Genomic DNA, 13,887 nt, shown 5'->3' on the forward strand with positions numbered 1-13,887 from the left:
TGTTGATGACGTGGATAAGAGCGTTGGAGGGCTGTAGTACTGTTCAGGGAGGGTGATGGAGGCTCAGATGGTGCTGCAATGGCCAGGAGAGGGATACTAAAGTTCAAAAAGTGAAATGTGGTAAGAGCTAATCACGCAAAACTTTAAACTCGTAAGTCAAGGCCCCACGGTATCCTATCCTATCTAATAAAAGAGAAACATGGTAATTAGCGTACGACCGCTACCCTTCCCATTGGCTAATCAGGTCGATATGCAAATTAACTGCCAGCCAAGATGGCGGCCGGCAGCCAGGCAGCTTGAAGCTAACAGGAGGCTTGCTTGCTTCAGTGAAGGAGGACTCCAACATTCCCTGCCTGCCTTGCGGGCCTCTGAGCTGGCAGTTTGAAACATTGTAACAAATATAGAAGCTAAACAAAACCCCAGAAACCAGCTTTCAGCCCGGCCGGGATCTCAGAGCTGGAGATGATACAGTGTTTCAATTATAGAACCGAAACAAACCAGATACCTGCTTTCAGCAGCAGAAGCCTTGGCCCAGAATTAAAAAAAAGAAAAAAAAGAGCAGGACTGTGTGACCTTTAATTCATTCCGTGACGGAGCTCGTAACTCATATTGCTCATATTTCAAATCTTAAAGTGAACGAGTGAGACACGTGATGCTGGGCTGATGTTGTGCTGTTCACTGTGAAGTTCTCTGCGCCAACTAGCGGTGGGGTATCTGAAGCTGGCTCGTAACCCGAATTTTAGCTCGCAACTCAGAGCAAAAAATCGGCCGAGAGACGGCTCGTATCTTGAAAAACTCGTTAGTAGGGACACTCGTAAGTCAAGGCCCCACTGTAAAAAGATTCGGGTTGTTTGCATGTAAAACATCGATTGATAAATTTGTCTTTGATTCCATGTTGCTGCACAGGTTTAAATCTTTATACCTTTTACCTGCTGTTGGGGGTCGGGAAGGGCGGTTCTTCAAGAGAGGCAAGTCCCCATGGGAGCAGCTGCTCCAGGCCAGGCTGTATGTGCCCAGATGCTTTTCCTCACATCCCATTTCCTGGCTGGATATATTCTCATTCTGCAGTGGCTTGTTTTATTGTGGGATAATCAGGGCATTCTTCATGGCAAACAAAAAGCTCCTAGCTGTGCTTTTCAAATCCCTGCTCTGAGTTGAATGTGCTTCATTAGTTAAAAGAAAAAGAAAAAAAATCCATAGGAATGTAAATTAGAAATTATTGGGTGTAATCTTATGGGAAGTGAAATGTCAAAGGCTGGCATTTGGAAACAGCAGCCCCGACTTGCATGTGTTGAGCCAGGAGTCCAGGCAGAACTGAAAAAGAAAGCAAGGGCTTGCGCCTGGCAGTGTGTCCTTGGGCTTCAGCTCTGTGGCTGCTGGAGTGACGGGACTGCTTTCCCAGGGCCAAGGGGTTGTGCTGAGACGCTGGGATGAGTGCATCTTTGCCAGGTTGGTGTTTTACCCTCTTGGGAGTGGAATGTGCACGTGGCTGCTGAGGGAGTTGGGTCATCTCACCCTCATTAGAGGTGTGCCCACTCCCTCAGCCTCCTCCAGCTCTCTTGGCCCCTTGCTCTCCCTCCTCGAGCTTCCTGAATGCCCATTCTGCTCAGTCCGGTATTTCTCAATGTAAAGTCGCAGCCCTGCTTGGCGGTCTTACTGCAAAGCCTCATTAATACTGCTGTTTTAAACTGTTTAGGTCATGGGTGTAAGTTTCTTATTGTTTCCCATTCACAGCCTTAGGATATTTAAACATGCCTTTTTCAACCTGCCACAGCTACCTCTGGATCTCAGCTTCCTGTGGTTAGGTTTCTTTCTCTCTACTGCTCTGAGGGGTGGTTCAGGTTCTCACTGCACAAAGGGCCTGCCCTACTGCTGAGTGCTTTGATGGTCGTCACTGAACACTTGGTGGGGTTCTTCCTGTGGGAGGGAGGGTAGAGTCTACAGACTAGATCAGGATCTCTCAAGTGGGAACTGTCCTGTTTATTGTTGTACACTATAGTAGTATCCTTTCCTCTATGTACTAAATGCCAGTAACACTTTCTCCCTTCTCCAGTTATGGCAATCAAAATGCCACCAAGACATTGCCAAGGTTTGGGGGGCGTGGAGGCACAATTGCCCCAGTTGAGAACCACTGGGATAAAATACGCATCAGGGGCTCCAGACTTCCTGAGGCTCCCTCCTAATGGATTGTATTGAGGTATAGCCTCGGCAGTTCCCAGGATGAACCCTAGGTTGGGGGTAGCCACAGGACGTAGCCTATTGCCTGTTCTAAGGCTCACACTCATGTACTGGATATGCAGGCTCACTCAATAAGCAGCTTTGAGACCACCAAGCCAGCCATGCAAGAAATGCTAAAGGGACTGGTGTAAAAAGAAGAAATATCAAGCTCAGAAAGAAAACAGCCACACACAAAAAAAAGAAATGGCTACAAACAAGTACCTTTCAATAATAACTTTAAATGTAAATGGACTAAATGCTCCAACCAAAAGACATCGAGTGGCTGAATGGATAAAAAAACATGACCCATATATCTGCTGTCTACAAGAGACCCACCTCATTAGAAGGGACTCACACAGACTGAAAGTGAAGGGATGGAAAAATATCTTTCACGCAAATGGAAAGGAAAAGAAAGCTGGGGTAGCAATACTTATATCGGACAAAATACATCTCAAAGTGAAGGCCATAACCAGAGATAAGGAAGGCCACTTCATAATACTAAAGGGATCAATACAACAAGAAGATATAACCCTGGTAAACATATATGCACCCAATGCAGGAGCACCCACATACATAAGAAAACTTCTGGAAGATATCAGGGGAGAGATTGACAACAATACAATCATAGTAGGGGACTTTAATACACCACTGACATCACTGGATAAATCCGCTAGACAAAAACTCAGCAAAGAAACAGCAATCCTAAATGACTCACTTGATCAGATGGACTTGACATCTTCAGAACACTTCACCCCAAAGCTGCGGAATATACATTCCTCTCAGGTGCTCATGGGACATATTCAAAAATAGACCACATATTGGGTCACAAGCAAAGTCTCCACAAATTCAAGAAGATTGAAATCATAAAAAGCATCTTCTCAGACCACGATGGCATGTTAGAAATAAACTACAATAAAAACAACCCAAAATACTCAAACACTTGGAAGCTGAATAGCATGTTATTAAATATTGATTGGGTTACCAATGACATCAAAGAAGAAATTAAAAACATCCTGGACACTAATGACAATGAAAACACAACAATCCAAAACCTCTGGGACACAATGAAAGCAGTCCTGAGAGGGAAGTTTATAGCTCTACAGGCCTATCTCAAAAAACAAGAAAAAATGGTAGTTAATCATCTAACTCTACAACTCAAAGAATTAGAAAGAGAGCAAGAAGAAAACCCCAGAGTGAGCAGAAGGAAGGAGATAATAAAGATTAGAGCAGAAATCAATGAAATAGAGACCAAAAAAACAATACAGAAAATCAATGAAACCAAGAGCTGGTTCTTTGAAAGGATAAACAAGATTGACAAACCCCTAGCCAGGCTCACCAAGAAGCAAAGAGAGAGGTCCCAAATAAACCAAATCAGAAATGATAGAGGTGAAATAACAACAGACCCCACAGAAATACAAATGATTGTTAAACAATACTACGGGCAACTCTACTCCAACAAACTAGACAACCTGGAGGAAATGGACAAATTCCTAGAAAAATACAACATTCCAAAACTCAATCAGGAAGAATCTAAAAATCTCAATAGGCCAATAACTATGGAAGAAATTGAAGCAGTTATCAAAAAGCTTCCAGCAAACAAAAGCCCAGGACCAGACGGCTTCTCAGGGGAGTTTTACCAAACTTTCAAGGAAGAACTAAAACCTATCCTCCTCAGATTACTACGAAAAGTTCAAGAGGAAGGAACACTTCCAAACACATTCTATGAAGCTAGCATCACCCTAATTCCAAAACCAGGTAAAGACAACACAATGAAAGAGAATTACAGGCCAATATCCCTCATGAACATAGATGCCAAAATCCTCAACAAAATCTTAGCAAATCGGATCCAGCAGTACATCAGAAGGATCATACACCATGACCAAGTAGGATTTATCCCAGGGATGCAAGGATGGTACAACATCCGTAAATCAATAAACGTGATACATCACATAAACAAATTGAAAGAAAAAAACCACATGGTCATATCAATTGATGCAGAAAAAGCATTCGACAAAATCCAACACCCATTTTTGATAAAAACTCTCAGAAAGGTGGGAATAGAAGGATCATACCTCAACATAATAAAAGTCATATATAACAGGCCCACAGCCAACATCATATTCAATGGACAAAAACTAACACCATTTCCCCTAAGAACAGGAACAAGACAGGGATGCCCACTCTCACCATTCCTGTTCAACATAGTACTGGAAGTATTAGCCATTGCAATTAGGCAAGAAGAAGAAATAAAAGGCATCCAAATTGGAAAAGAGGAAGTAAAACTGTCCTTATTTGCAGACCACATGATATTATACATACAAAACCCTAGAGACTCCATCAAAAAGCTACTAGACTTAATACATGAATTTGGCAATGTAGCAGGATACAAAATTAACCCCAAGAAATCTGAGGCATTTCTTTACACCAATAGTGAACTTTCAGAAAGAGAGATTATAAAAACAATCCCATTTACCATCGCACCAAAAAAATTAAGCTACCTAGGAATAAACTTAACTAAAGAGGTTAAAGACCTCTACTCAGAAAACTACAGGACGTTGAAAAAAGAGAGGAAGACATAAACAGATGGAAGAACATACCATGTTCTTGGATTGGTAGAATCAACATCATTAAAATGTCCATACTACCCAAAGCAATCTATAAATTCAACGCACTTCCCATTAAAATACCAATGGCCTTCTTCAAAGATCTAGAACGAACTCTCCAAAAATTCATCTGGAATAAAAAAAGACCCTGAATAGCTGCAGCAATCCTGAGAAAGAACAAAGTAGGTGAGATCTCATTGCCAGATATCAAGCTGTATTACAAAGCCACTGTTCTCAAAACTGCCTGGTACTGGCACAAGAACAGACATATAGATCAGTGGAATAGAATAGAGAGTCCAGAAATTAGCCCGAACCAATATGCTCAATTAATTTTTGACAAAGGAGGCATGAACATACAATGGAGCCAAGATAGTCTCTTCAATAAATGGTGTTGGGAAAATTGGACAGATATATGCAAGAAAATGAAACTAGACCACCAACTTACACCATACACAAGAATAAACTCAAAATGGATAAAGGACTTAAATGTACGACAGGAAACCATAAAAATTCTAGAAGAATACAAAGGCAACAAAATCTCAGACATATGCCAAAACAATTTCTTCACTGATACAGCTCCTAGGGCAGTTGAAACTAAAGAGAAACTGAACAAATGGGACTACATCAAAATAAAAAGCTTCTGCACAGCAAAAGAAACCATCAACAAAACAACAAGAAAACCCACCTCGTGGGAAAACATATTTGCCAACGTCATATCTGATAAGGGCTTAATCTCCAAAATTTATAGGGAACTCACACAACTTAACAAAAAGAAGATAAACAATCCAATCAAAAAATGGGCAAAGGATCTAAATAGACACCTTTCAAAAGAGGACATTCAGAAAGCCAAGAGACATATGAAAACATGCTCAAAGTCACTAATCATCCGAGAGATGCAAATCAAAACAACAATGAGGTACCATCTCACACCTGTCAGAATGGCCATCATCAACAAATCAACAAACGACAAGTGCTGGAGAGGTTGTGGAGAAAAAGGAACACTTGTGCACTGCTGGTGGGAATGCAGACTGGTGCAGCCACTATGGAAGGCAGTATGGAGGTTCCTCAAAAAATTGGAAATGGAACTCCCATTTGACCCTGTGATCCCACTTCTAGGAATATATCCCAAGAAACCAGAAACACCAATCAGAAAGGATATATGCACCCCGATGTTCATAGCAGCACAATTCACCATAGCTAAGATCTGGAAACAGCCTAAGTGCCCATCAGTAGATGAATGGATTAGAAAACTGTGGTACATCTACACGATGGAATACTATGCTGCTGTTAAAAAGAAGGAACTCTTACCATTTGCAACAGCATGGATGGAACTGGAGAGCATTATGCTAAGTGAAACAAGCCAGTCAATGAAGGAAAAATACCACATGATCTCACTCTTTCATGGATAATTAAGACCATTACAAACTTTTGAACAATAATAGATACAGAGGCAGAGCTGCCTCAAACTGACTGTCGGACTGCAGTGGGAAGACCAGGGAGGGTTGGGGGACTGGAGGGAGGGGAGTAAGAGATCAACCGAAGGACTTGTATGCATCCATATAACCATAACTAATGGACATAAGACACTAGGGGGTAAGGGAGGGCAGGGGCTTGTTAAGGGCGGGGGGGAAAAAAAATAAGCAGCTTTGATAGCACATTTGGTCTGACCAGTTTTGGGGGCTGGGCTGCTGAAGCATCAAGCTTGAAGTCCTTTACATCCACACATGTGGACACGAAGCAGCACATCTGACACAGCCCGGCCTGTGCCCTCTCGCAGTCTGGGACCCCTCGGGAGATAACGACCTGCTGGCTTAGGCCTGCTTCTGGGTGGCAGAGGGCAGGCCCAATCCCTAGGTGCAGCCCCTGGTCAGGCTCAGAGCAGGGCGGATTGGGAGGTTGCGATGCCACCCTCAGTCACGCTCAGGGTAGGGCCGATTAGGGGGTTGGGGCACCGCCCCCTGTCACACTCAAGGCAGGGTCGATGGGAAGGTTGCAGCGCCACCCCGTCACGCACAGAGCAGGGCCCATCAGGGGTGTTGGGGCTTCGTACCCTGTCACGCACAGAGCAGGGCCGATCAGGGGGTTGAGGAGCTCCCTGCTGTCACGCACAGAGCAGGGCCGATCAGGGGGTTGAGGAGCTCCCTGCTGTCACTCACAGAGTAGGGCCGATAGGGGAGTTGGGGCACCGCCCCCTGTCACACACAGAGCAGGGCCCATGGGCGGGGGGGGGGGGGGGGGGGCGGGGGAGTTGGGGCACCGCACCCTGTCACACACAGAGCAGGGCTGATCAGGGGGTTGGTGTGCTGCACCCTGTCAAACAGAGCCACAGGGCAATCAGGGGATTGGGGAGCTCCCCCCTATCAGGCACAGAGCAGGGCAGATAGGGAGGTTGTGGCCCCACCCCCTGTAACACACAGAGCAGCAGGGCGATCAGGGGGTTTGGGTGCTGCCCCCTGTCACGCTGATCCCGGTGCCGGGAGCCTCACTGCTCTGCTGATCCCGGTGCTGGGAGGCATATTACCCTTTTACTATATAGAATAGAGGCCTGGTGCACGGGTGGGGGCTGGCTGGTTTGCCCTGAAGGGTGTCCAGGATCAGGGTGGGGGTCCCCACCGGGGTGCCTGGCCAGTCTGGGTGATGGGCTGAGGGCTGTTTTCCGGAAGCGAGTGACTGAAGCTTCCAACTGCTCCTTGTTTCCTTTTTTTTTTTATTCTGGGCCAGCTTTAGCTCTGAGGCCTCGCTGCTGAAAACATCAATACAATGTTGCTAAAGCCCGGCTGAATGAAAGCTGGTTTCTGGGGTTTTGTTTATCTTCTTATTTGCAACATAGTACATAGTTGCTTAGAGTTGTAGCTCAGAGGCCTGCAAGTGAGGCGGGGAAGGTTGGAGTCCGCAGCAAGCAAGCCTCATGTTCGCTTCCAGCTGCCTGGCTGCTGGCCGCCATCTTGGCTGACAGTTAGTTTGCATATACTCACTGATTAGCCAATGAAAAGGGTAGCGGTCGTACGCTAATTACCATGTTTCTCTTTTATTAGTGTAGATACTTTGCTTATAGGGACAAATTATTAAAGTACTGACTGAACCTCAGAGCATGGTCCAAACCTTTGGTACCTCCTGTGAGATGGAGTATTTATAAAATGTATAAGGCACACTTGACTTACTGCAGAGCCATAGGGTGTTGGAGAAAACAGTTTTCTATAAGTAAATGTGGCACTTTGCGCTCCCGTTCCAGCTAGAGGATATGTACTGCTGGCTGCCTCATTTAATATCAGATTCTCTTAGATCCGCATGTGGCTCGCAGCTCTTTGGCCCCTTGAGTGTGGCTCTTCCTAAGCCTTAGGAGTACCCTAATTAAGTTAATAACAATGTACCTACCTATGTAGTTTAAGTTTAAAAAATTTGGCTCTCAAAAGAAATTTCAATCGTTGTACTGTTGATATTTGGCTCTGTTGACTAATGAGTTTGCTGACCACTGTCTTAGATGTTTTTTACAAAGTCAATTAGTTATATTCTCCTAATAGTTCATTGATACTCTGTTTGGTTGATTCCTTCATATTTTCATACTTTGCCTGGAGTTATAATGATCTTAGCAGACCTTTAAGTAAAAGAAGCCTGACTCCTCTTGGCTGTGGTGCAGCTCCAAAGTTCTTGATGATGGCTTCTTGGTTGGGAACAGGGACATGATGTGTATTCTGTGGTGACACTGCTTGAGCTTGCCTGCCACGTGTAGCCGAGGTTTATATGGCACTGCGGGACTGCCCAGGCTCCTGCCTGTTCTTGCCATCTGCTGCCTCTGTTCTCCACCTCCATGCTCATCGTGTTTGGGTTACAGGATGTACTGTCTAGCTTTGGTTTTGACTTTGTTATGTGTTTTACACATCTCAAGATGAACATCATCTCTTGTGGTGGCTGAGCTGTCCCCGCTGCACACTGTTGATTACTTTGTGCCCACCTGTCTTTCCTGTTCTTGGTGCAGTTTCTATAGGACTCTGACTTTTTCATAGTTTTCTGTTTTTCCCTTCCCTATTTAAGTGGAAAGAGGAATATTTTTGTCTGTCCTTTATGAACAAATATATACACTATACAATGAACAGCTTTGTATGGCTCCACTCCCTTAGCTATTCAGATTTATAAAATTAAGCATTCAGTTGTTGTTTTGATATGCCTGTATGTATTGTTACAGAGTCGTGATTTTTTCCTGTTTCAGCTTATTCTAATTATCTGTACTTAACTGATCTCTTTTTAGTGTTTACAGCACAACTTGGCCAATAGTGGCCTCTACAGGCCAGCTTCCCTGCTTCCACAATTTGTGACGGCACCTTGTTTTTAGTCCCAGCAAGGGATTCTTGGATCATATTGATTATCTTTCTTCTGTTCCAAGACGTGGAGTCAAATGCTCTCCTGGTTCTTTTAATGGGAAGTACTATTAGAAACAGATCTGGATGCTCTGGATGCTATGAGTTCACTTCATATTGTTCTATAACAATCTGATGATGAGTAGGCTAATGATGTCACTGCTGAAACACTTCAGGGTCAGAGCTAGAAAATATTTTTTTATGGTTGTGGGTACAACTTCTATGTATTTCTGATTTGACGCTATCTCATCCTTTCTTAATTCCAACCTAAATTTTTAACTGTATTTATAGCCACTTTTGTTCAGTATTTCTATATCTCATTGACAACTGTTCTGTTATCACTTTAAGGACAAATTATCAAATTGCTTTCCAGAAACATTTTAACAGCAACACAGGTTTATGGTGCCAGCTGTACTTGTAGGAATATACTTGCTTTATTCTAGTCTTGCCAGCATTTGGTGTCTCTGTGTATTGAAAACATTTAATCATTCTTATCTATTTATTTATTCTCCCTAGTTGAAAATTTACCATGCTGCCTCTTTGCTTTAATGTGTTTTTTTGTTTCTTTTTTGGTAATTTTTATTTATTGATTTTTAGAGAAGGAGGAAGGAAGAGAGAGAGAGAGAGAGAGAGAGACGCAAACATTGATTTGTCGTTCCACTTATTTATGCATTCATTGGTTGCTTCTTGCATACATGTGCCCTAACCAGAGATTGAACTCACAACCTTGGCATATCAGGACGACACTCTAACCAACTGAGTACCTGGCCAGGGCTCTGGTTGCTTTAAATTATCTTTGAGCCGTAACCGGTTTGGCTTAGTGGATAGAACATCGGCCTGCGGACTGAAAGGTCCCAGGTTCGATTCCGGTCAAGGGCATGTACCTTGGTTGCGGTTGTGGGCACATCCCCAGTGGGAAGTGTGTAGGAGGCAGCTGATTGATGTTTCTCTCTCATCAATGTTTCTAACTCTCTATCTCTCTCCCTTCCTCTCTGTAAAAAAATCAATAGAATATATATATTTAAAAAATTATCTTTGACTACTGCGTATGTTTTCATCTCTCGGTTACTTGAGGTATTTTGGTGCCTGTTCCTTGCCTATTTCTTCTTTAAAAGTCTTGGTGATTTAGAGATTTGAATGAGTTCTTATTATAATTTAATGCAGTCATACATGATACAACTATCCTATATAATAAAACCCTAATATGCAGATGGACCGAATTGCAGAACAACCGGTCACTATGACGCGCACTCACCACCAGAGATAAGTGTACTCCCACAGGGGGAGCGCTGCTCAGCCAGAAGCTGGGCTCATGACTGGTGAGGGCAGTGGCAGTGGCAGGATCCTCTCCCGCCTCCATGGCAGTGCTAAGGATCCCTCGGGGGACATCCCTGGAGGGGTCCCAGACTGCAAGAGGGCACAGGCTGGGCTGAGGGGACTCTCCCCCTCCCCCCCAGTGCTGCACGAATGTCGTGCACCAGGCCTCTAGTTTTTTATAATAGCTCATAGAAATATAATTCATATACCATACAGTTCACTCATTTAAAGTATATAATTTAGTAGGGGTTTTTGTGTGTGTATGTGTGTGTTTATTCAGAGAGGAAGGGAGAGGAAGAGAGAGAGAGAAACATCAATGATGAGAGGGAATCATTGATTGGCTGTCTTCTGCACGTTGGACCAAGCCCGCAACCCAGGCATGTACCCTTGACCGGAATCAAACCTGGGACCCTTTGGTCCACAGGCTGACGCTCTATCCACTGAGCCAAACCAGCTAATGCTAATTTAGTAGTTTTTAGTATATTCACAGAAAACATCACCACCATCCAATTCCAAAACATCTTCATCATTCCAGAAGGAAACCCCAGAACCATTAGCAGTCACTCCCCATTCTCCCCTTCCCCCAGCCCCTGACAACCACTTAACTACTTTCTGTCTCTATAGATTTACCTGTTCTGGACATTTTATGTCACTTGAATCATACAGTAGGTAGCCTTTTATGCCTGGTCTCTTTCACTTAGCATCATGCTTTCCATTTTCAACTATGTTGTAGCATAGGTCCATACTTCCTACCTTTTTATGGCTGTGTAATATTTGATTTTATGCCTGCACTATGTTTTGTTTACCCATTTATCTGTTGATGGACATTTGGGTTGTGTCCATCTTTTGGCCTGCTATGAGTAAGGTTGCTATGAACAAATGCGTTTCATTTCTCTTGGGTATATACCAAGTAGTGGAATTGCTGGGTTATATGGTACCTGTTTCTTTTTGAGGAACTGTCATACTGTTTGCCAAAGTGCCTGCACCATTTTATATTCCCAGCTGCAATGTATGAGAGATCCAAGTTTTCTACGTTCTCATTAACTTATTATCTGTCTTTTTTCTTCTAACCATCCTAGTGGGTTCAAGTGGAATCTCCTTGTGGCTTTGATTTGCATTTCCATAATGTCTGGTGATATGGAGCATCTTCATGGGCTTATTGACCATTTGTATTTCTTTTTTGGAAAAATGTTTATTTGAATCCACTGCCTATTTTTAAATTGTATGTGTGGTTTTTTTTAATTGAGTTGTAAGAGTTCCTTATATAGCCTGGCTACAAGTCCTTTATCAGATATATGACTTGCAAATATTTCCTCCCACTCTACGGGTTGTCTTTTCACTTTCTTAATGGTGCCTTTGAAGCATAGAAGTTTTTAATTTTAATGAAGTCCCTTTGACCTGTTTTTTTTTTCTTTTGTTTCTTGTGCTTTTGGTTTCATATCTTAGACACCAATGCCAAGGTTATGAAAATTTTTTCATATTTTTCCTATATTTTTCTCTAAGAGTTTTATAGTTTTAGTACTTACAGGTAGATCTTTGATCCACTTAAATTAAATTTGGTATATAATGTGGGAAAGGCATCCAGTTCATTCTTTTGCATGTAGATATCCAGTTGTCCCAGCACCATTTGTTGAAAAGACTGTTTTTTCGCCATTGAAGGGTTTTGGCATCCATGTCAAAAATCAGTTGGCGGTAGTAGATGTAAGGGTTTATTTCTATATGCTATTCTATTCATCTGTGTGCCTATACTTTTGCCAGTACCATCTTGTCTTGATTACTATAGGTTTTTTGTAAGTTTTGAAATCTGGACATGTGAGTCCTCCAACTTCAGATTTTTTGTTTTGTTTTTTTGAGATTGTTTTGGCTATTTTGGCTCCCTTGAATTTCTGTATGAATTTTAGAATCAGCTTGTCAATTTCTACAAAGAAGCCAGTTGGAATTTTAATAGGGAGCATATTGAATAATTTTTAAAATTAAGTTTTTAAATTTGTTTGGTGTGTAGAGGGCAGTTTGGCTCTAAATCAGTTACTGTTAACCGATTATGCCACTACTGTTTTGCTTTGTTGAGCTTATTTTTTATCAACTATAACTTTTATGCGTGGTTGGCAATTCTTGGACTCTTCTTTCCATTAAGTTATACTTTTGTGTTCCAGGACTGCGTGGTTAACATTCTGTTTGGCTGTGGGATGCAATCTCAAGCCAGTCTGTTTGTTTAAGCCCTAATTGAGTGTCTTCGCGTGTATCCAGTCTTATATCAGCTATGGGTGGGTGAACAGGGCCAGGGGTTCTGAAACAGTATATACTGTGGTCACAGGGGTTAGACTGACTTCCTCTTTGAAAAAGGTTGGCTGTAGATGGCATTTAAGCTGGGTGGTGATGGGCAGGCTAACTGGCCATTGAGTGGTGTCTGGGGTGTGTGTTGGAGACCCATACAGTGCTAAGGGAGGAGGATGAGGGCAGATTGGTACTGAGTGGTGGGGTTCTTGGGAAAGCAAGACAGGGAGGACTGGGATTTGAGCAGGGAAGGGACTTGGGAGAGGAGGGCAGCATGAACCATGTGGCAGAATGTCAGATAGCCTGTCTGTACTTTGTGTTTGTGTTTCAATAATGTCAACACTTGAGTTCATGCAGTTTAAGAAGAGCTCCTTTGAGTCTTATCTCTTTTTCCTGGGTCCACCAGTATGACACCATTCCTATTCAGTCCAGCGTGGTGTTATGTTCCTGCCCATCCCCATCAATGGTGAGGACCCAGACTGATTCCGGCTCGGCCCCTGTTCCAAGCGGTGGTAGCAGGCAGGGCCCCACCATGGACAGCACTGCGGCCGAGTCCCGACCAAGTGCCAACTCACTGCAACATGCCGCACAGCCACCACCACAGCCTCGGAAGAAACGGCCAGAAGACTTCAAATTCGGGAAAATTCTTGGTGAAGGATCTTTTTCAACAGTGAGTACATGCTGCTGTTGTTGAATGAGTGTGTTTTCCTTGGATAGGCTGACCTTCCAGGCTCAGAACTGGGAGACCTAGATACAAGGGTGGTGTTCTTCCTTGGAGGAGGGTTTCAGGCCTCTGGGGGTTCTTCTCCTATTCTGAAGGTGACGTGGGGCCATCAGTAGATCATGTGACTAAAATATCTAAGCCATGATTTTGTAGTTGCAAGTTTTAAAAGGCATCATTTGATCTTATTTTTTATTAAATGGCAGTTCATTTTATTCAAATCAGGCATCAGCAGGTGACTAACATTCCATGTCCTTGTGTCACATTGGCAAGACTCTGGGAAGCTTTTCTGTTCCTCAAATTAAGTTAGTATTGGTCCTGGCCAGTGTGGCTCAATGGTTGAATGTCGACCTATGAGTCAGGAGGTCATGGTTCGATTCCGGGTCAGGGCACATGCCCA

The 13,887-nt window shown here is 43.3% G+C and overlaps 1 protein-coding gene across 2 annotated transcripts in view; it reads left to right on the forward strand.

Moving 5' to 3' along the window:
- PDPK1 (3-phosphoinositide dependent protein kinase 1) overlaps positions 1–13,887 on the forward strand; it is a 102,656-nt gene that overhangs the window by 21,468 nt on the left and 67,301 nt on the right. Inside the window, exon 2 of one of the 2 annotated variants that reach the window (XM_070413208.1) lies at positions 13,173–13,436. In XM_070413208.1, coding sequence (XP_070269309.1) covers positions 13,173–13,436 — 264 coding nt within the window. The remainder of the gene's footprint in view (positions 1–13,172; positions 13,437–13,887) is intronic. The other variant, XM_070413209.1, reaches the window with a different exon arrangement.

This window comes from Myotis yumanensis, unplaced genomic scaffold (genome assembly GCF_028538775.1).
Source record: "Myotis yumanensis isolate MYYU_CA2020_CCGP unplaced genomic scaffold, mMyoYum1.0.hap1 SCAF_4, whole genome shotgun sequence".
NCBI lineage: Eukaryota > Metazoa > Chordata > Mammalia > Chiroptera > Vespertilionidae > Myotis > Myotis yumanensis.